Below are 21,231 nucleotides of genomic sequence, written 5' to 3'. Positions count from 1 at the left end.
AATGGCTAATCAGTTATCCCAGTGCCCCTTAATGAATAATAAAATAGATTTATTTTTGTTCCCAATTATGAAGTGATGAGTAATTTTTAAAAATCCAGAATCATCCTGAAAAAATTTTGATTTGAAATGTCACCTTTATTATATGTGAGATGGATATTCAGTTTCCCATATGTACTTGAGTATTTGGGGACATTCATTGTGTTTTCTGTAGATTTTTTTTTTTTTCACCACTAAAGATTGAACCAGAGGCACTATAACACAGCTATCCAAGCCCTTTTTATTTTTTATTTTGGGATGATCTCCTTAGTAGCTGGATAACAGGCATGAACCACTGTTCCTGCTATTCCAGGTTTTTTTAATATTTATTTTTTAGTTGTATTTGGACACAATACTTTTATTTTATTTATTTTAATGTAGTGTTGAGGATTGTACCCAGGGCCTAGCACGTGCCAGGCAAGCACTCTACCGCTGATCCCAGCCCGTGGCTATTCCAGTTTTAATGAAGATTTATGTATAGTCATTAAATTTTGCCAGTTGCTTGTTTGGTGTCAGCAAGATCTGTTTTCTTTTTTGTTCTATTGCTATGGTAGATTATATTAATAGATTTTTAAAATTCTAAACTGTCTACATTACTGCAAAACTCACCTTGGTAATGTATCATTTTCGTAACAAACTGTTGCAATCTGTTTGATATTATTTTCTATAGGATTTTTCCCTTTGATACTGGCAAGTAACTTCTAAATGAACTTGATCTGTGGTTTTTGATAAGTTTTAATTCATCAGTGTTTTGTTTCATGAAAAGAATCTGAAAATTTACATAGGAAACCAGCCATTCAACTCACAAAGTTTATTTGAATGAATTTGAGGAAAAGTTGTTTCTTAAAATTGTTTAATTTCCTGCATAGCTATGAATAGTTCTCTTTGCATATTTTTTAATATTTTTTTTTCTTGTTTGAGTTCATGGTTCTTTGCTTTTTTTCTTCCAAAGAACCTACTATTTATTTCCTCATTTTTCAGTTTTAATTTCACTGATATTTTTAAATTCCTGTTCTTTTTGCCTTCTTTAAATTTATTTTGTGCAGACTGCTATCTTGAATGCTTAATTATTATCATTCTTTGTGTTAATTAACATATTTAATGTTGTGAATTTTGTACAAGCACAGTTTTAGACATACATACTCCATAGGTATTCCTGTACTTAGTCGTGTTAATCAGGATTCAATATGAGCTGCTCTAGCAAAGATGCACCAAAAACAAGTGACTGAAGTAAGACCACGGCATCTTTCTCTCCCCAGAGGTGGGCAGAGTACTTTGCCTTATCAGGGTCCGAGTCTCTTTGCTTTTTTTTTTTTTCCTTCATCCCAACAATATTTCGTTTATCTGCTTGATTATCTGCTCTCATCATTGGACCTTAGTTCTAAGTTCTGAGAACAGAGGGAATGGAGATAAACAATTTCTTTTCCAAAAGATGTGACCTGGAAATTACCACATTGCTTTTGCTCACATCCCATTAGCTGGAATTTATCACATGACTCTGGCACAAAGGAGTCTTAGAAATATAGTCTCTAGCTGGACAACTTTGTGCTCAGCTAAAAAATAAGAGGTCTGTACCAAAGGCAAGAAGAGGTGTTTTCATCATTGTGTTTTGCTTGGTTTTGCTGTGCTGGGGACCAAATCCAGGGCTTTGCATGTATTAGGCAAGTTCTCTACCACTAAGCTATACCTCTATTTTATTAGTGTTATTTTTAGATATTTTTTATTTTGATGTGGATTTTGATTTTTAATCAAATTTACTTTGTTAATTTTTAATTCTATTGTATGTTGATAAAAGAATATTATACTGTTTTTTATTCCTGGGAATTTGTAAGAACTTATAGATGTTCCACAGGTCTTTGAAAAGATTTTTCTCTGTAATTATATAGAATTGGGTATATACCAGTTAGGTTTTATTACCTCTTATCATTTTTTAGGTCTTATATCCTTCCTTCATTTTGTCCTTTTGAGTTTTAATGATCCAAAAGATATGAACTCCTAAAATATAAAGTTCTGTAATTTGTATTTCTTCTTGCATTCTTATACTTTTTATGAATATTGATGTTACATTAACTCAAAAAGAAGGCCAGGCTGCTGACTAAAGTTTAGTGAATCTGGACAATTTTGTCTCAGTTGTTGGCGGATACCTCCTTCTAGGCCAACATTGTACCTGGAGAAAGAGTATCTATATTCCTAGAGCTTGTTTTGTTTTTACCTTAAATTGATTAGTAATGTTTTTCTTTAACCTGAGTGAATGTTTTTATTTGTCACTTATTACACAGGTAATTCTGACTCGAAGGACAGAAGAGGTGAGCTGCTCACCTTGTATCTGTTGTCCCTTTTACACAGTGTATTCTTCAGTGTTTCCTCTGCTCAGTCTGGTAACCTTGTACCTCTGTGTCTGTGTTTTTTGTTTACTTTCGCTTGTTTTCATATTAATCTCATAATCTACTTTGTTCATGTCTTACTTTGTTACTTTCTAATTATTTTTTCTTAATACAAGAATATTTTACTGTTTTCTACTATTAGCACCACCAAAAAAAGAAAAGAAAAATTATGTAAAGTATATCTAACATAAAACTGACCTTTTAATCATTTTTAAGTGTACAGTGGCATTAGGTACATTTATATCATTGTGAACTATGCATCTCCAGAACTTTTCTTTATCATCTCAAATGAAACAATAACTTCCTTTTCCTCCTCCTTGCAGCCCCTGGAAACCATTATTGTACTTCATGAATTTGTCTATTCTACATGCCTCATTTAAATGCCATTATACATTGTCCTTTTGGAACTAGCTACCTTTATTCAAGCATTTTTATTGGTGTCAGTTTGGATAATTTATGTAATATGTAGTAATGCATTGAAATTAGTCTGGCATTGTCTACCAAGTAACTCCTTAGCATTGAAGTCATTGGTCATAATGACTATGTTTTCCAATTGTTACTTGGCCTTCACTGGTTTTATAGCTCAATTATTAGTTATAAACTGGGATAGAGATTTGCATGTAACACGTTTATTGGGAAAATATTTTCTTATAGCACCTGAGAGGGAAGGCAGAAGTATTGGATAGATGAAGGAAATGAGACATCATGTGATCAGAGCTAAGGCCAATCACATAGGAAACTCTGGAGCTGGAATCCCCTGGGCCAGGCTCTCTTAGGCCAAGTACAGTTCCTGGGAATAGACATGGCTCAAAGCTGTTAGCCACTAACCCTCCCAGCAGCTGGGGGAGTAGGTTCTTTGGTCTTGAAGGAGATTTTGCTATCCATTATAGTTCCTGTGAAGTCTGAACAAGATAGGGATGCCACTTGCAAATAAAGATTTTCCCATCTAAGAAAATGCTATTGATTTTGACATATGTATTGAAGCTGGAAAATGCACAAAGAGTAGAATATATGAGGAGACTGTGTAGTGCAGTACTTAAAAGCATGGGCTCTGAAGTCAGACCACCTGGGTTGGTGTCTTAAGCCTGCTGCTTACTAGCAGGATGAGTAGATGTGTAACTTCCTTGTGCCTCACTTTTCCATTTTCAAAATGGGATAGGAACATTGTCTCTTTCACAGGGTTGTTGTGAGAAACGAGATATTGCATATGAAGTGCTGAGATCAGTACATAACAATTGCTCAGCTAGTGTTAGCTGTCATATTATTATCATTATGTTACCACCACCTTTCTGCTACCATTGCTATTAGACCTGAGAATTTCAACCATTCTCACAAACCACTAGGAACCTGTTGTGTAACCATGCAACCACAAGTGCAGTTCCCTGCCAGTTCCCTGCCCTTTACTATTGATTGCAGTACGGGGAATTGAACCCAGGGCCTCACACATGCAAGGCAAGTGCTCTACCGCTAAGCTATATTCACTGATCTATAACCTCGGTCCTTTTAAATTTTTTGAGACAGCTTCTCTCTAAGTTGTCCAGTCTGACTTTGATTTTGCAGTCCTTCCACCTCAGTCTCCCAAGTAGTTGGAATTACAGGTGTACCACAGCAACCTGCTGCCTTGTATTTTTTTTGTTGTTGTTTAATATTTTTTTAGTTATAGTTGGGCACAATACCTTTATTTTATTTGTTTATTTTTATGTGGTGCTGAGGATTGAACATAGCGCCTTGCATGTGCTAGGCGAGCGCTCTACCTCTGAGCCACAACCCCAAGCCCTTGCCTTGTATCTTTTAAACAAAATTTTGCTTAAATCTGTCTTGCCCTACTTTTTAATTTTAGTAATTTGATTCTTTTGTGGAGGAGGGGGCAGTCTTATGAAGACCTTTAAAGTGGTATTTGTTAAATATTAAATAAAAGATAAAGTTGGGGCTGGGGTTGTGGCTCAGTGGTGGAGTGCTCATCTAGCACACGTGAAGTACTGGGTTCAGCATCACATAAAAATAAATAAAATAAAGATATTATATTCATGTACAATTAAAAAAAAATTTAAAAGATAAAACTGGTTACAAATATACTCTAAAATTATTTTAGATGTAATCATTTACTTAGCTGCCTTTTAAAATAAGAAAATAATGCCGTCTTATTTTTATAAAAGAGTCCTTGACCTACAAAGTTCCAGAACCAGTGAGGATTAGCATTCTACTGAAACCCACAGACTCCTTAAAGTTTCTCAGCTCTCATTTCATATCATCTGGATCCTCTTCCCCTGGCTTTCTCCTTCAGTATTTTGAAGAGCTGGAGTCCATAATGGGGTTAACATTCTTGTTTAAAGATGTGTTCTTGGATTATCATAGAAAGCAACATTATTCTTGTGAATTCCATGTATGATTTTCCCTAAGTACCTTTAATAATACATTTAGTAATCATTCAGTACCTGTTAGATTCTGAGAATTCTAGCAAATTCTGTCTTGGAGGAAATATGTGAACTCCTGGAATCAAAGTCCATTCAATTACATGCTATTGGATGTCCTGCACAGAGTACTCAGAGAACTCAGAAGACTCTTTATACCTGGGAAATGGGAAGGAGGCACAGAGATGAGCTTTGGGCAGTTTAAAACAGTAATGGGGAAAATTATATACCAGGTAGGGCAAAAGCAGGGACACGAAAGAGCAAATCATGTGTTTGAGGAACTCTGCAGAGTTGATGTACACAAGGTAAAGAGTGGTCAGAAGTGGCCTCAACAGAATTGGCCTGATGGTACATGGAGCTCAGGGGTCAAGAGTATCTCCTGTAGGTGGTAGGGAGGGAGGAAGTGACATGATCAGTTTTGTTCTAGAAAGATTTTCCAGAGGCCTTAGGGAAGACAGATGAACAATGGATATCAAGGTTTCTGAATGGTACTTGAAACAATATTACACCTTTCAGACTCAATAAATACTTCTAAAAAATGTGAACACAAGATAAATAAATGAGCTTTAGGGACTAGGGGTATGGGAGTGTGATTTCACTGTTTGTTTGTAGTTGACCAAAGTATATTTTAAGAACTTATATAATTCACTTATCTACATGTGAGCTGTTAGAGTAATATGACCCTTTGATTTTATTGAAAAAGAGGCTTTTGTTGTCTCACAATGCCTTGTTTGTGTTTTGAAATGCTTGCACCCCTAGCCTGAGTCTAGAGAGTGAAACTTTGTTAGAATGGGAATTGAGAACAAAGTTATTGGGCAGGATGGAATAGACCTTGGCTGTACCAGCCTGCATTGTGCAGGTCCATCTCTTTGGTTTACCAAGTCTAGGACAGTCCTGAACATAAGTGATGAATCTGTTTGGTCTTGCAGGGACCATAGGAGCGTGACTTGACTCTGAGGCTATCTCCAAGCACAGGGAACTAAGTTTTCTCTGATTCCCTTAACTGAGCTGAGTCTCCTTCCCTTACAGCAGTCTGGGGACATCTGTGCTCTCTGTTTTGTCTTCTAATTATAACAGAAACATGAGAACAATTCTAATAAAATGTGACTTTTAATGAGGGTGAACTGTTCTGGCCTGTAAACTTGAGAGAATTAAAGTGCTCTTGATCCTATAATTTATCAAGAGTCTAGAAAATAGTGTAAATTTGTTTTCTTGCTTTAGATTTGCAGCTGTATAATCCTGAGCAAGTTATTTAATTTCTCAGCTCAGTTTCCTCATCTGTAAAATAGGGTTATAAAAATGATATGTAAGAATTTTACAATATGGGATTGAGCTCTGCTGTGTGCCAGCAATATATGTGTAGTGATTTCTAAATTAGCTAGGTGCCTCCCTTATTTCCATATTGCTTGTAATTGTCAGTTCTCTTAGTAGTCATAAACAATATGCCTGGTAGGTTGCCGACAGATAACATATGTAGTCATAAACAATAGATAAGGAAGAATGCCAATCTACCTTATCTGTTGGCAATATTTGATTGGCTTGATTACTCCTTCCTTGAAAAACTGCTCTTGGTTTCCCTAACACCACTTTTCACTAGAAACTGCCCACTGTTCCATTCACTCACTCATTTGTGGTTTTTCCTGACTACCTCATTCCTTCTTTTAGTCTACCTTATTTTTTCTTCATAGCATGTATGACTACCTGTAATATACATTTCCTTATCTATTATTCTGTGTTTTGCACTAGAAAATAAGCTTCATAAGAGCAAAAAAACTTTCATTAGTTCACTGCTGAATCCTCAGGGCTCATCTAAAACAGTTATTCACTCCGTATTTACTAAATGAGTTTTTTCTCCCCAGTGCTGGGACTCAAACCCAGGACCTCACACATGCTAGGCAGGCTCTCTCCTACTGTTCTATATCTTCAGCCCTAAAGAATAAATTGTGAATATAGGGATATCTGGAGGTGGTCTTGAATCATGTCCTCAAGAAGTTTATTATTTAATGGATATATAATTCATGACCTTAATCCAATGTGATAAATGTTGTAGCCGAATAGGTACATAGTGTTACTGAAGTACAAGAAGAGGGCAATTAATTTTGTCAAAGGTAGTACTTAGAGAAGGATTTACTCTGAAAAGATGATATTCAAAGTAGAACTGTGTGAGAGGAGTTAACAAAGTTCTAGATCAGGGGTTGACAAACTTGACAAACTTTTTCTATCAAGTGCCAGCCAGACAATAAATAGTTTCAGTTTGCAACCATTCATTCTCCATCACATCAACTCATCTCTAATTCTGTAGTGCAAAAGCAGCCATACACGGTACATAATGAATGAACATGAGTGTGTCCAATAAAACTGTGGTCATGAGAATAGGTGGTGGACTAGATTTGGGCAGTAGTTTGCTGACTGCTGTTCTAAAGACCTGCCTGAACCTGTGAAGTCAGACTGACATTGTCTGCTAGTGTGCAGGCTTCAGGATGCCAAGTCCAGTCTTTTCCCTTCATATTAGCTAGATGTTTTTGGTTACCTTCTTATAATTCTTGGTATACTGCCCTTTGTGCTGGAATTTAACAAAGACATATTTAGTGATAAATCATTAGTTCTTGTATTCATTCATTCAACATAACTCAGTAGTTTTAGTTCCCACTATGTGTGAGATCCTGTGGTAGGTTTTAAGGTATTGTTCAATGAGAATAAACACAGATATATAATCCTTGCCCTTGTGAAGTTTGTGGCATAAAGGAGGGACACTCAGTTGATAAGCTACGGTCAAATAGGTACGTAATTACCAAGGTGGAGAGATATTACCAAGGGAAGTAAGGGTGCTGTATGAGAATAGTACAAAAATAAAAGCCAATAACACTGACCAAATTAATAATGTGTACTATTTAGTAACTGTGCCAAAAACTTCATATAGAAGATCTGATTTAATCTTCAGAATGACTTTATAGATGATAAATTTAGTATGAGGCAGTCAGAGAAGACCTCTCTGGGAAAGGAGCACTTAAAATAAGAACTGATTGAATAGAAGTTAGGCAAAGATTGAAGGGGGGCCATGTGAAGCAGAGGAATAACATGGTCAGAGTTATAAGGGTGGATAAACTGGGCATTCTCTACATATGCAAGTGGCTAAGTTTTAGTGAAGCAAAGAGTAACAGGAGATAGAATAGGTACGGGTAAGTTAGGGAGATTGTTATAGGCCAGAATAAGAAACAAGACTTTATTCTAGGCCCAGGAAATCATTGAAAGGGAGCAACATGTTTCAATTTGCTTTCTGACTTTTTTTTTTTTTTTTTTTTTTTTTGAGAATGGATTGGCAGGGGTCAGAACTTACTATGGTGAGCTAGGCAAGAGAGGATGGAAGTTGGGACCACAGTGGATGGTGGCAAGAGAGAATGGTAAAAAGGTGGACAGATTTGAGATATTGATCTAGCTGTAAAATACATTACTTGCAGTTGGATTGGATATAGACCATAAGCATGAGAAAGAAATCAAGGGGATTTCTGTATTGTTTGAACAGTAGGGAGGGTGGAAGTGCTAGCCACTGAATGGGAAGGGAAAAGTGTAGATGCAAAAAGTTTGTGATGCCTATGAAATTTACAGTGGAGGTGGCAGATAATGGGCAGTTGAAAGCCTGAGGCTCAGAAGAGAAGTCAGGTCAAGCAATACAGATGTGGGAATTGCTGATATATCATTTGTACTTACATTCATCTGCCTGATTAGATCAGCTAGATAGAGTGTAAAGAAGAGTGCCAAGGACAGGGCCCTGAGAAGTTCTCATGGTGAGAAAGCTGGTGTTAGAAGAACAACTAGCAAAGGAAACAGGGAACATTCAAGAGAGAAAGATGGGAAGTGCGCTGTCATGGAAAGCAAGAAAATACTTCAAGAAAGAGGCAGTGGTCAACCAGTATGAATGCTCATTTGAAGATGATAGCCACAATATGTTTGAAAATTGCCATCAACAGAGAAGCATGGTCCAGGCATGGTGGCTCGTGCTTATAATCCCAGTGACTCAGGAGGCCGAGACAGGATAATCAAAAGTTTGAGGCCAGCTGGGAGAAGTTAGTGAGACTCTGGACTAGGAATGTAGCTCAGGGGTAAAACACTACTGGATTTAATCCCCAGTACTAAAAGAAAAGAGAAAAGAAAGAAAGAAGAAGCAAAGTATGATATCTCCTATCTCTTAGGGGGAAAAAACTTTACCCCATATCTCCCTCTAACTGCTGCTGCTTTTCTCTGCATCCCTAAAAGTCTTCATAAAAGGAGCAGTTGTCTCCATCCTCTATCTTTGTTTCACTCCATTTAGATTTTTCCCCCCACTATAGTCAACTGAAACCACTCAAAAAGGTCTCCAGGGCTGCCTTATAAAGTATAGTTTCATGTCTCTGTCTTCATCCTACCTGATCTGTTGGCACTATTTGATTGGGTTGATTACTCCCTCCTTGAAAAACTACTCTTGGTTTCCCCAAAATCACTTTCCACTAGAAACCATCTGCCAGCTGGCTGCTATTTGAGTCAGTTTGACTGATCTTTAAATGAATATAAATCTACCGGAGTTTGATCCCCAGCACTGGAGACAGACAGACAGACAGACAGACACACACACACACACACACACACACACACACAAAACAAAACAAAATAAAAAAACACAGTTATATCTCTCCTCTGTTCAAACTTTCCAGTCACTTAATGTTTCTTATCACATTCAGAATTAAATCCACACTCATTGCCATGGCCTACAAAATGGAAGTCATCTGGCTTCTGCCCATTCTTCAGCTGCATCTTATACCACACTGGCCTTTGTGCTATGTCTTGATTCCACCAAGCTCATAAGGGCTGTTATGCTTGTTATTTCCTGTGTCTAGAAAGCATTTCACTCCAATTTGCATGGTTCACTACTTATCATTTAGAACTCTGCTCAGATATAATCTCCTCAGATAGATCTTCCCAAACAACTCTAGTTATCACTGCTTCCCTATCACTTTTTATCCTTTTACCCTTTTGTTTTGTTCTTCATATCCATGTCTGAAATTGTTTGCTTATTTATCAACAGTGTCCACTTCCCCCACGGAATGTAAGCTTTCTGTTTCTTGTCACCTAAGCACTTCTCTATTTCCACCATCCAAACAATGCCTGGAATACATTTGCTGGTCCATAAATAATTTTTTAATGAACGATGCTAATTGGTTGAAATCGATGAGGTCAGGAATATTTCTGTTGGATTTGATAGTATGCCATTTGTCAGTGTCCTTGCTGAACAGTTTAAATGGAGCACTAAGGGTGCAAGTCAGAACAAATTGATTAAGGAGAACCTGGAAGTAAGGAATTAGAGAAAAGATATTAGACAACAGTTTTGAGAAGTTAACTGAGAAGACAAACATGGGACTGGTGGTATCTGGAGAAGGCAAGTGAGGTCAAGAAGATAAATCTTTGAGGTAGCAGTAATAAATGTAATCCAGAGCCCAAATGACAGAGTTAACCTTTATATGGGAGAAACATGTAAATGACAAAGATAGCTATAAATGTAGACTTGTGCAGTTTGTGGAGGGAGAGAGAGTGGAGCCCTAACGTGGTTGCTACAGGAGAAATAGGGCTAAGTACTAGGTGGAAAGGGAACCAGGCCCTGTGGAACGTGAAGGAGGCTTGCCTGTCTTTGCCAAGCCAAAAGTTACAGTTGGGGCCCTGGGGGGTTGCAAGATTCCTCTTTTTGACATTATTTCAGGAGCCTCTAGATATTTCCTCTCAGTGAGCAGTCCTGGCAGATGGTGGATGGGGAAGGCAGGATATGGGAAGAGGTAGAAGGTAGCACCCAGCAGTTTTTTTTTTATCTATGTATCTCTTGTTTTAATCAAGAATGGTATTCTCTGTGTTGGGAAATCATTTGGGTTTATGTGATAGAAAAAATCATCTCTTTTTCCTTCTTCTCTGGCATCTTCCTCTAGATGGAGTGTTTTGAGACTGGAAGAGAATATAGGGTTGACCCTGGATACCCCAAATGCCATTACAATTGGATGTGTTTGTGCCTCCACATATTTGAGTGCTCTCTGTGTGCTAAATACTGTTTTATGCTCAAAGGATATAGCAATGAATGAAAGAGTCTCTGCCTTCTTCATAGAGCTTTTATTCTAACGCCGGGAGACAGAGAGTAAACACATACTGAAATGGGGTGGGCATGTCACCTGGGCCCTGTGTTTCCCCCCTTTTACTCGATGCCTGGTAGCCTGTGGTGGCAGAGGGAGGTGCACTATCTTGCCCTTGCTCTCTCTCTCTCTCTGTTCCATATCCTACTATCTACAGAAGCATTAAATGAGCCCTTCTTCCTCATCAGGGTGTTTTCCTAAGCAGCTGACTTGAGTAATGACTTGTTCTTTTCTCTTGGTTTTAGATGAAACTCCAATTATTGCAGTGATGGTGGCCCTGTCCTCTCTGCTGGTGATTGTGTTTATTATCATAGTTTTGTACATGTTAAGGTGAGTATGCTAATGTTTCTGCAGTTTGTTTCAATACTGCAGAGTCTCAATAAGCCCACATAGTCCAGAGATAGTAGGATAAGGACAGTGAATAGCATGGAAAGGGAATGACTCATGACAGTGCTATAGGGCTGCTCAAGCAACTCCTAAAAGGGCCCCAGTGAAATCACATGCATAACAAAAGCTTATTTTAGGGCTGGGGATGTAGCTCAGTGGTAGAATTCTGGCCTAGCATGCACAGAGCCTGGGTTCAATCCCCAGCACTACAAAACAAAAAAAGCTTGCTTTTTTTTCAATTGAGACTTTGCCCCCAAACTCCTCTGGGACCCCTTGTCCTGATATAAGCCATAGGAGTAATAGCTTCCTCTTTCTGGCCTTCTTTCAAGGGTCTGTAGACATTACCCCCTCAAACTGTGAGCTGAAGAAAGGAGAAGGAACCCAAAGGATAGAAGAGGGTGATGCATTGGTTCTCTTCCTGCTGAAATTGTTGCCCTGACCACCTGTGTTTAACTCTGCCTTATCTTTGGCTTAACCTGATCTGTTTTCCCTCTGTTCCTCTGCAGAAAAAAAGTTGGAGAGGGATTTTGTATCCACTCATGCGTCCTCTACCCTCACTTCAGTTTGGCCTGTGTCTCTGTTATTCTGTAGAAGTGTGCCCAGATTTGTGTCTGTCTAATCTGGAGCTCTCGTCCCTGCAACTCCCAAGCTGTACTAGGGAAATACCAGGATTTTTGTTGCATATAAGATCTTCTGTTGTCCCCTACCCACATTGAATTCTACTCACCCTATCTCTACCTGGTATGGCTGTGCAGTAGTGGGTTCTAGAATTAGACCTGTATAGAGGAGCCAAACAAGCCAGAATATATTGGTAGTGTTACTTGGATTGGAGTCTAGTGTGCCAAGAGTAAGCACGAATACCTTGAGGTGCTCCACAGAATGGAGCTGCCTCAGGATGTGAATTAACCTGTTTCTAAAAGAGCCTGAGTATTTGATAGAAGAGAGTTAGAAAGACTGAGTCTGAGCAGGAATACAAAGCCAGTGATTAGCCTGTCCTGCCTCTATGCTTAGTTTTTCATTAAGAACATTTTCTTCTTAGGTTTAAGAAATATAAGCAAGCTGGGAGCCACTCCAATTCTTTCCGTTTATCAAATGGCCGCACTGAGGATGTGGGTAAGGCATGGGGACCCTTTACAGAGAGAAGAAAACCAAAATATTAGGGGTTTCTCCATCCTTTAAAAATAGTAAAACTATTTTTTAAAAAAAGACTGTTGAAGAAATCAGCTCTGGTTCTGGGAGGCTCCAAAAAAGGAGCCAAATCTTCAGAGCACCTGAATGACCTTCCCTTTTTCTGCCCTGCAGAGCCCCAGAGTGTGCCACTTCTGGCTAGGTCCCCAAGCACCAACAGGAAGTACCCACCCCTGCCTGTGGACAAGCTGGAAGAGGAGATTAACCGGAGAATGGCTGATGACAATAAGCTCTTCAGGGAAGAATTCAACGTGAGTTCTCTGTTGTGTCTGGTGTATCGGCAGGACAGAAGGCAGACCTAAGGTCAGGCCTTTTGAGTCATGAGTGAAAAACAGGTTTCTAATGGTTGAGAAGTGAAAAAAGATTTGCTTTGCCTCCCTCATCTACCCATCCATCTATTCATCCATTCATTATTGCATCTGTTACTTCATTGTTTAATAAATTCTTATCAAGCATCTCATGTGTGTTAGGCAGTATTCTGGATGCCAGAAATATGATAGGGAGCAAAATCAGATCTGGTCCCTACTTTTTAAGGAACTTACTGCCCTTTAGGGAAACCCCACAAACAAAAGTAATGAGTAATTCAAACAACAAAATAGGACATGAAGGACTGGTATATAGTTGTAGGAACCCATATTAAGAGGTGACCTGAGGGTTGGGCTGTAGCTCAGTGGTAGAGCACTTACCTTGCACATGTGAGGTACTGGGTTTGAGCCTTAGCACCACATAAAATAAATAAATAAAGATATTAAAAAAAAAAAAAAGATGTGATCTTTTAGAGTCTAGATCTGTGGCCCATGGGCCAAAATTTCTAGAATAGACAATAAAAGTAGAGCAGCGTGGAAAATGGGAACTATGGCAAGCTGCAGTAGAACAGGTTTCATCTTAAGTGTTGAAATTCTTATATTTTTTTATAACTCCATGAAGGAAATAGAATGTGTCTAAACCACCAGTTGGGGATCTTAGCCCACCAGTTCTCATCACAGGTCAAGAATTTTGATGAAGAAATAAGAAGAAGGGGAGTAGGGGACATTTCAGGCACTAGAAATAGCAGAAGAAAGTTGTCAGGAGTGAGGGAAGAATATATTCAGGAAATTAAAGAATGGCTGTGTCTGGCCAAAGGGCATAGACTCAAGGGAGTAGTAAGAAAAGTTAGACCAGACCATTGCTCTCCTAGATTGCTATGAGAGAAGTGGAAAGCCAAAGACCAACTGTATTTTGAAAATATTATTCTGGTTGATCTATGGAGAGTAAATAGCCTATGTGAGATAAGAATAATTACAGGGAATACAGCTGGGGGTTACAGCAGTTGTTAAGACCAGAAGAGCTTGTATGATGGACCTCAAGTGCTAATGATTAAGGAAGAGGAATGGACTTGACACAGAGGAGCAGTTCCATAGTCTTCCTTCACATCTTTCCACTGATCCATGTGTCAGCTTTGTCTTGTAGATTGGCTCTTTTCATGATGTCAAAACAGCTGCCCCAGTTCTAGGTGTTACATGGAGATATTATCAGGTCCAGTGGGAAAATAATGACTGTTTCTTCCTTTTGTCAATGAGGTACATTTTCCCAGAAGCTTTTGGAGGCTTCCCTGTTACCTATTTCTTAAACAAACCACAGCAAGGGAAAAATAGGGTTACTGCAGCTAAGATCAGTCCAGATTATTCCTGGGCCTAAGTGGACAGCCTCCACAGAATGGGAACACTTGTAGCAGGGAAGAAAAGAGGAATGATTATTGGGTGGATGAGTTACCACTTTGTGTTCTACCACCGAAGGGTCAAATCACTAGGGTCAAATCTTGAGCAAATTATTAGCTTCAATATAAACAACAGATGAAAGGGAGGCAAGACTTGTAATTGGAGACCATTTACCAGGCAAGAGTTAATGGAATAGCTTGAACCCTTTTCTTTGACTATTGGAAAAATGATTGAGAACGTTTACCACATTTCACAAGACACCACTGCAGCACCATAGCTGGATTTGTGATAGGCATTATACTGTGTGTTGTAATCTGTAATACCAACTGCTCCTGGATGATGGGGTATATTGCCATACATTTCTGTGAAATGAAATGAGTTTCTTTTCAGAGGTAATATTCCCTGAGAGCCTATAATAAAGCATTCCTGGAGTATGGTGGTATTCCTAGGATTTCTCTTCATACTCATTCAGAACTATAACTTAAGTACATCATTCTACAGCAGACTACTTCCAGCATGGACCAGCATGTCACGCAGAGTCATCATATACAGGCTGGACTTTTTTCTTCCTTAGTCAGCCATTGACATCAACAGGAAGTCAGAAGTGTCTGTTGAAGTAATGGGTTATGTGGCAGGTATTCTGTATACATCACTTCCAGCTATGGTGGATTTCTGGACATGTTCAGATTTGTATCTTATTGCTCATATAATACTACCTAGTATATATTCTCCATTCTACCTCAATTCTAAGCTGGGAGCATGGTATTGCTAACAGGATCATGGTCTTGTTCTATATCATCGGACTTTTTTTCATTGTGATTCTTTTTTTCGGGGTGGGTACCAGGGATTGAACTCAAGGGCACTCAACCACTGCCACATCCCTAGCCTGTTTTGTATTTTATTTAGAGACAGGATCTCACTGAGTTGCTTAGCATCTTGTTGTTGAGGCTGACTTTGAACCCACAATCCTCCTGCCTTAGCCTCCTGAGTCTCTGGAATTATAGATGTGTGCCACCACACTGGTCTCATTGTGATTCATTGTTCAGCCTTACTGTGAACATTTTAGAGCCCCACAGAATCTACCAGTGTCAGTTTCTCCCTGACCTAGATTAGCTGGAGGGCCTCTTCTTTTCAGATAACTCAATAAATAGTCCAGAACAATATATCAGAATGTAGTATATGCTATCTCCAAACCCAAAGTAGCCCAGAAAGCATTGCTCTGCTTTAGTTGGGGAGATGTGGTGGAGCAAGAAATAGTGACTTTTCTTTTATTTTAGAGGAGAAAGTCCTAACAAGCTGCAGGCCTTTGACCTTCAGAAAACTCAGCTGAGTAACCAAGCCAATGTTTTCTTATGTCTAAAATGTATATCTAAGATGCATAATTTCCTGTTCTTCAGGTTTTTTCAGCTTGATATCATCAGTATGGTTGTCAGGGTGATGTCCTGTGAAACAGTGAGAAAGAATCCTGATGAACCAGATTGCAGCACAGAGAGGTCAGGATGATTTATCACTGAGTTAGCTCTTTTCATGAGAGGGAGACTGCTTCAAGTAGTGCTACTTGGAAAGAACATCAATAGGGATTTTCCAGGTACTGTGGTCTGTATGTTAATCTGAGGAAGCAACTGTAAGTCTGTAGCTCCAACTGATTTAGTTTACCATAATCTGTTGAGTTTCTTAATGTCCACCCATCAGTCTCTTGTGTTAGTGTGTTTGGTGGCTTACAGAAAACATCAGTAATGGTAATAACTGAACATTCACTCCATTTCATCACTAAACTCAGAGATAGTAGTGGATTATCTCATCATTGTCCTGCAGGTTTTTGTTTTTGTTTTAATTTGAGACAGGCTCTTACTATATTGCCTAGGCTGGCTTTAAACTCATGGGCTTGAGCAAATTCTTCCACCCCAGGCTCCTGAGTATTTAGACTACATGTGCACACCACTGAATCTTTTAAGTCTTCTGTAGCACTTATCTCTTCTTCATCTAGAGACTTAACCTTTTGGTAAAGAGACATCACTGTTCTAGGAGCTGGCATTTGCTCTTTCTATATGTTCTTTATTCAGTGAATTAGGGGATCATTGTGGATGTTTTGCTGTCTAATAGGTAGCTCCTAATGTGAGGCCAGTTCAGGCTAAAATTTATCCCATCACCTGGCCTGCTAAGGCTCCATTCTAATCATCATATCATAGTGGTGTTCTGGGTTCCCAGGAATAAGTTAGCCCAAGACCAGAACCCAGTAGACTCCAAAGTATGCATTTCCCTTTACTCAATATACCATTACCATCATGGTAAATAACTAAGATGCTTAGGAGAGGGTGAATAGGGAGGTTCATAGTATATGAATGTTGATATGCTCTGGCAGAGTTATTTCTCATAGATTTTTGACCTCTCCCTCTTATTTGAGGGGTCTGGGTCTATGAAATGGCCCTAGGATTTGCATAAGGGGGACCCTTTCTCTAGAATGGTGGTATGTCTGGTAGCCTTCTCAAATAAGCTAGGTCTTCTGCCTCCCATTTTTATCATTCTGAAAGATACTAGTGCTTTCTTCACTAGTCTATACACTCCAGCAAGGCATGTATTGTAGATCCCATCAGGGACATAGTGAAGATGTCAATAGAAAGGTTGAGCCCATTGAAGTCCATATAACACTCTGATCTCCTCTGTTTAATGCCAAGCATTTTCTGGCTTAAAAAACAAGTTGCTGGGGATATGGTGCATGCCTATAATCCCAGCTGCTTGGGAGGCCGAGGCAGGAGGATTATAAGTTCAAAGCCATTCTGGGCAACTTAATAAGACCCTGTCTCAAAACAAAAAGCACTGGGGATATAGCATATTAGTTAAGCAGCAGAGCACTTGACTAGTATATAGTCCCTGGATTCAGTCCCCAGTACTACAAAAAACAAACAGCTGTCTACTGGAAAGACACTGGGGAAGCTGGCAGAATCAAAAGATGAGTTAAAGTACCAAGATTTTGTCAGAGTACACCCTATCTTGGTGGCTCTGAGATCCTCCTAAGGCAACCCCTACTTCTTCCCAGTTTTCAAAATCCTGGAAAAGAGAACCTGATGGGGTCAGATGTGACTGTTTGGACCAGTCAGCCAAGGGAAGGAAGAGAAAAAACAGCACTCAGGGAAAATAAACTAACTTGTATATGTTATGTCACCTTGGAGACGGAACCTAGAGTCTCACACATGCTAAACAAGTGCTCTGCAACTTTTTAAATTTTTTTTTTCTTCATTTTTGAGACAGGGTATTGCTAAGTTGCCCAGACTGGCCTAGAACTTGCAGTCTTCCTGCCTCAACCTCCCAAGTAACTGGGATTACAGGCATACAACACAGCACCCAGCTGCAAACACTCCAGTTTGTGTCTACTACCATAGTAATATTTTATAATTATCCAATGGAGAAAGCAAAATACCAGATTCAAGTGTCAGCATGGAAAAGAACAAAAGTTAATATATTAAATGTTAAGCATCTCAGCCTATTGTGGTTGCATAATCCTATAATCCCAGCTACTTGGGAGTTGAGGCAGGAGGATCTGAAGTTTGAGGCCAGCCTGGGCAACTTTGTGAGACCTTGTCTCAAAAACAATAGTATAAAGGGACTGGGACTGTAGCTCAATGGTAGAGTGCCTCTGGTTTCATTCCATAGTACTCTGAAATGAATAAATATTAAATTCCTCTATGATAAATGATGTCATAAAATAGTAGCCAACTGGGAGAACTTATTTGCCAGAGGTAGACAAAGAATTTTCTATAATATGTAAAGAGCATATGCAACCTGGGAGAAAAAGGTAAATAATTTATTGGAAAATTTCCAGTAAGAAATACAAATAGTCTATAAACATACAGAAAGAAGATCAACTATCTAGTAATCAAGGAAGTAGTGATTAAAGCCAAACATTATTTTAGGCCTATCAGATTGGAAATTTTGAAAAGATTGATATCAAGTATGAGCAAAAGAAGAAGATTACAGATATTCTTCTACACAGTTTGGGGGACAATTTGAATTGGTAAGCATAAGGGAGTTTGATTTGGCACTGTCAACCAAAATTTAAATCTTATATTATCTAGCTTCTGAGACTCTAACAGAAAAACTTTCACATGCCCAACCAAATATATATTTGTAAAAGTGTGTTCATTACAGAATTGTTTATATTAGAAAATAAAATTTACCAAATAACCAAATTGCAAAATGTTTTCTCATATCCATTATGAAATTCTATACTGTCATTAAATATGTTGTCATAGAAAGACATTATGTGAGAAAACACTTTACAGATAAATATGATTGCGTAATGCCATTTTTAAAAAGTATTTTTTTAGTTGTGCATGGACACAATATGTTTGTTTGTTTATTTTTATGTGGTACTGAGGACCAAACCCAGTGCTTCACACATTCAAGGCAGGTGCTCTACCTGAGCTACAGCCCCAGCCCTTGTTTTTAAGAATTTCTATGAATACACCTGTGTGTGCTCAGATGTATTAATGCATTTTTAACTGCAAACTTTTAACCAGTGGCTACCTACAAGGGGTATGGAAGATAAGAAAGAAAGACAGTGACAGGGAAGTTTTGCTCTACTAAATTATTGAGCTACCTTTTACAAGGTAGCTTTATTTATTTATATTTTCCCCCCAGTATTTGGGATGGAACCCAGATCATCACATATGCTAGGCAAATACTAAATCACAGAGCTATATCCCCAGCCCTTTTTATTATTTTTTAAATTTGAGACAGGGTCTTGGTAATTTGCCCAGGTGGACCTTGAATTTGTCCTGTCTCAGCGTCCTAAGTCTTTGGGATTTTAAGCCTGTATCCACATACCCCACTTTTTTTAATGTAAGAAATAAAGCTAAATGACTGTAATATGCATTGGTGGGATATATAGCATGTAAATGAAGGAATTGCTGTCTTCATTTGAACTGTGCCAGAAGACTTGTGGTCAGGTCACTATGAAAAGTCATGTCATCAAATGGTTTTTTGTTCTAGAGAGAAACTGTAGCGCAGGGCTGAACAGCTGAAAGGAACAATCTGAATACCACATGACAACTGTTTTCAGGCTAAAAGGAGACTGTGTAGCATTTCTATGAATCCCCACCATGGTTGGAAGTTCCAGGCTATGGCTTTCATCTTAGTTGCAAGCTGGAACTGTTTTGTTCACCAGCATTTGTCTTAGGAGGAACCATTGGATTTGATTAATAGAAACACTTTGAAAAGCCACTTACTGAGGTCAAAAAGTATGCTCAGGATTTAAGAAGAAAATAAAAAAGATAAAATATGGGTAGCTCCTGATAGGAAGGGACTAGGACAAGGGAGTGAAAGAGGTGGAGCCAGTATCTGTGTGTGGTGAGCCTGACTTCCTTCCTCAGGACCCATAAGACAGTTTCATTGTTGGTTACTAGGTGAAGAAGGCCTGTGCGAGTCATCTGTTAATGGGACTGAGGGGGTACATTTAAGTTGAGATGGGAACAAGAGAGCCTCTACCTTGATAAGTTGTCTCCTAATTAATGAAGCAGAGCTAAAGTCCCATGGGAACTATCAGCAACTGTAATTTCTAAGGGCTTTAGAAATCCAGGGAGCAGGGGCTTCCAATTTTGCAAGGGGCAGAGAAAGCACCAGCTGACATCTTAGTTTACACTAGTTAGTACAAGGGGAAATTCAAAAGAAATTGTGTATCTGGATGTTGTGTCCTTCGTTTTAAGAGCTGCCTTGAAAGTTAGTAAAATCCCAGAGTGTTTGGGCACTGGTGACTATTAGGAGAGAGTATGTAAGAGGGGATTCAAACCTAAAAGTAAATGAGAGTCAATATGTTCTGGAAATCCTAGTCAGCCCAGCAAAGCAAGAAAGAAATGTCAGGCGTGAGAATTGCAAAAGTAGAGACAAAATAGGTATTTTTTCACTCAAGAGAATATTGTCTTCAGAAAAGTCTAAAGACTCATCAGATAAATTATTAGAATTAGTTACAAGGTTGCTGGATATAGAAGCAGCTTGAAAAAAATTAAGGCATTTTTAAATATAGGCTACAAACAGGAAAAATTAGTAACTTTTAAAAATATAGCATCTGAAAAGTAAAGTACTTAGGCATAAATTTAACAAAATATAAAAGCTTTAGAGAAAATTATAAAAATGTTTGAAGACATTAAAGGAAAATGGCTTAAGTTAGTGAAGAGATAGGATCAATGGATTAGAAGACTCAATTTTGTAAAGATGTCAATTCTCCCCAACTGATGCATAGATTCAATGCAATTCCAATAAAAATCCCAACAGGTTTTTTGTGGAACTTGACAAGCTGATTCTAAAATTTATATGGAGGAGAAAAGATCCAAGAATAGCCAAGACATTCCCGAAGAAGAAGAACAAGGTGAGGAGACCTGCCTTACCAGATATAAAGAGTTATTATAAAATTTTAATAAGTAAGACAGTTTTATATTGGCACTGGGATAGATCTGATTGATCAGTGGAATAAAAATAAGAGAGCCCAGTAGCAGATCCATGTGTAAATGGAAACCTATTTATGATAGAAATGCTGCTGTCTTGGTTGGGGAAAGGATGGACTTTTCAGAAATAGTGCTGGGACAATTGGGCAATCCTCTGGGAGTATGTGAAATGAATGTTTGTCTCATCCTAGACACAAACACTGATCCCAGTTGGTGTAAACATTGAGATTTAAAGGACAGTACTAGAAAATATAGAGACCATAATGTAGGAAAATATGACCTCACAGTAGGAAAGAATTTCTAAAGCCTTAAAATATGCATAAAGGAGGTTGAGAGGTATAGCTCAGGTAGAGCACATGCCTAGCATCTGCAAGACTGTGCGTTTGTTCCCCATACTACCAAAAAAAAATGTTGATATAGGGAAAATTTGATGAATTTGACTATATAAGGTTTCAAAAATTCTGTTCATAAAGAGATACTATAAAGAAAATGAGAGGCAAGCCACAAACTTGGTAAAAGGATGAATAAGTATCCAGAATATTTAA

General features: G+C 38.5%; 1 protein-coding gene across 8 annotated transcripts in view; it reads left to right on the top strand.

Annotated features, from left to right (window-relative positions):
• Positions 1 to 21,231, top strand: part of Ptpra (protein tyrosine phosphatase receptor type A) — a 127,406-nt gene that overhangs the window by 76,251 nt on the left and 29,924 nt on the right. For 4 of the 8 annotated variants that reach the window (XM_040275396.2, XM_005320535.5, XM_078051519.1 and 1 more), the window contains 4 exons: positions 2,316 to 2,342; positions 11,223 to 11,307; positions 12,404 to 12,477; positions 12,667 to 12,803. In XM_040275396.2, the coding sequence (XP_040131330.1) occupies positions 2,316 to 2,342; positions 11,223 to 11,307; positions 12,404 to 12,477; positions 12,667 to 12,803 (323 nt within the window). Of the gene's footprint in view, positions 1 to 1,620; positions 1,698 to 2,315; positions 2,343 to 11,216; positions 11,308 to 12,403; positions 12,478 to 12,666; positions 12,804 to 20,516; positions 20,611 to 21,231 lie in introns of those variants that run through there. The other 4 variants (XM_021723208.3, XM_078051520.1, XM_021723211.3 and 1 more) reach the window with 4 other exon arrangements.

The sequence above is a fragment of the Ictidomys tridecemlineatus genome, chromosome 5 (assembly GCF_052094955.1).
Source record: "Ictidomys tridecemlineatus isolate mIctTri1 chromosome 5, mIctTri1.hap1, whole genome shotgun sequence".
NCBI classification, from domain to species: Eukaryota; Metazoa; Chordata; class Mammalia; order Rodentia; family Sciuridae; genus Ictidomys; species Ictidomys tridecemlineatus.
This window is presented reverse-complemented; position numbering and strand designations above follow the sequence as displayed.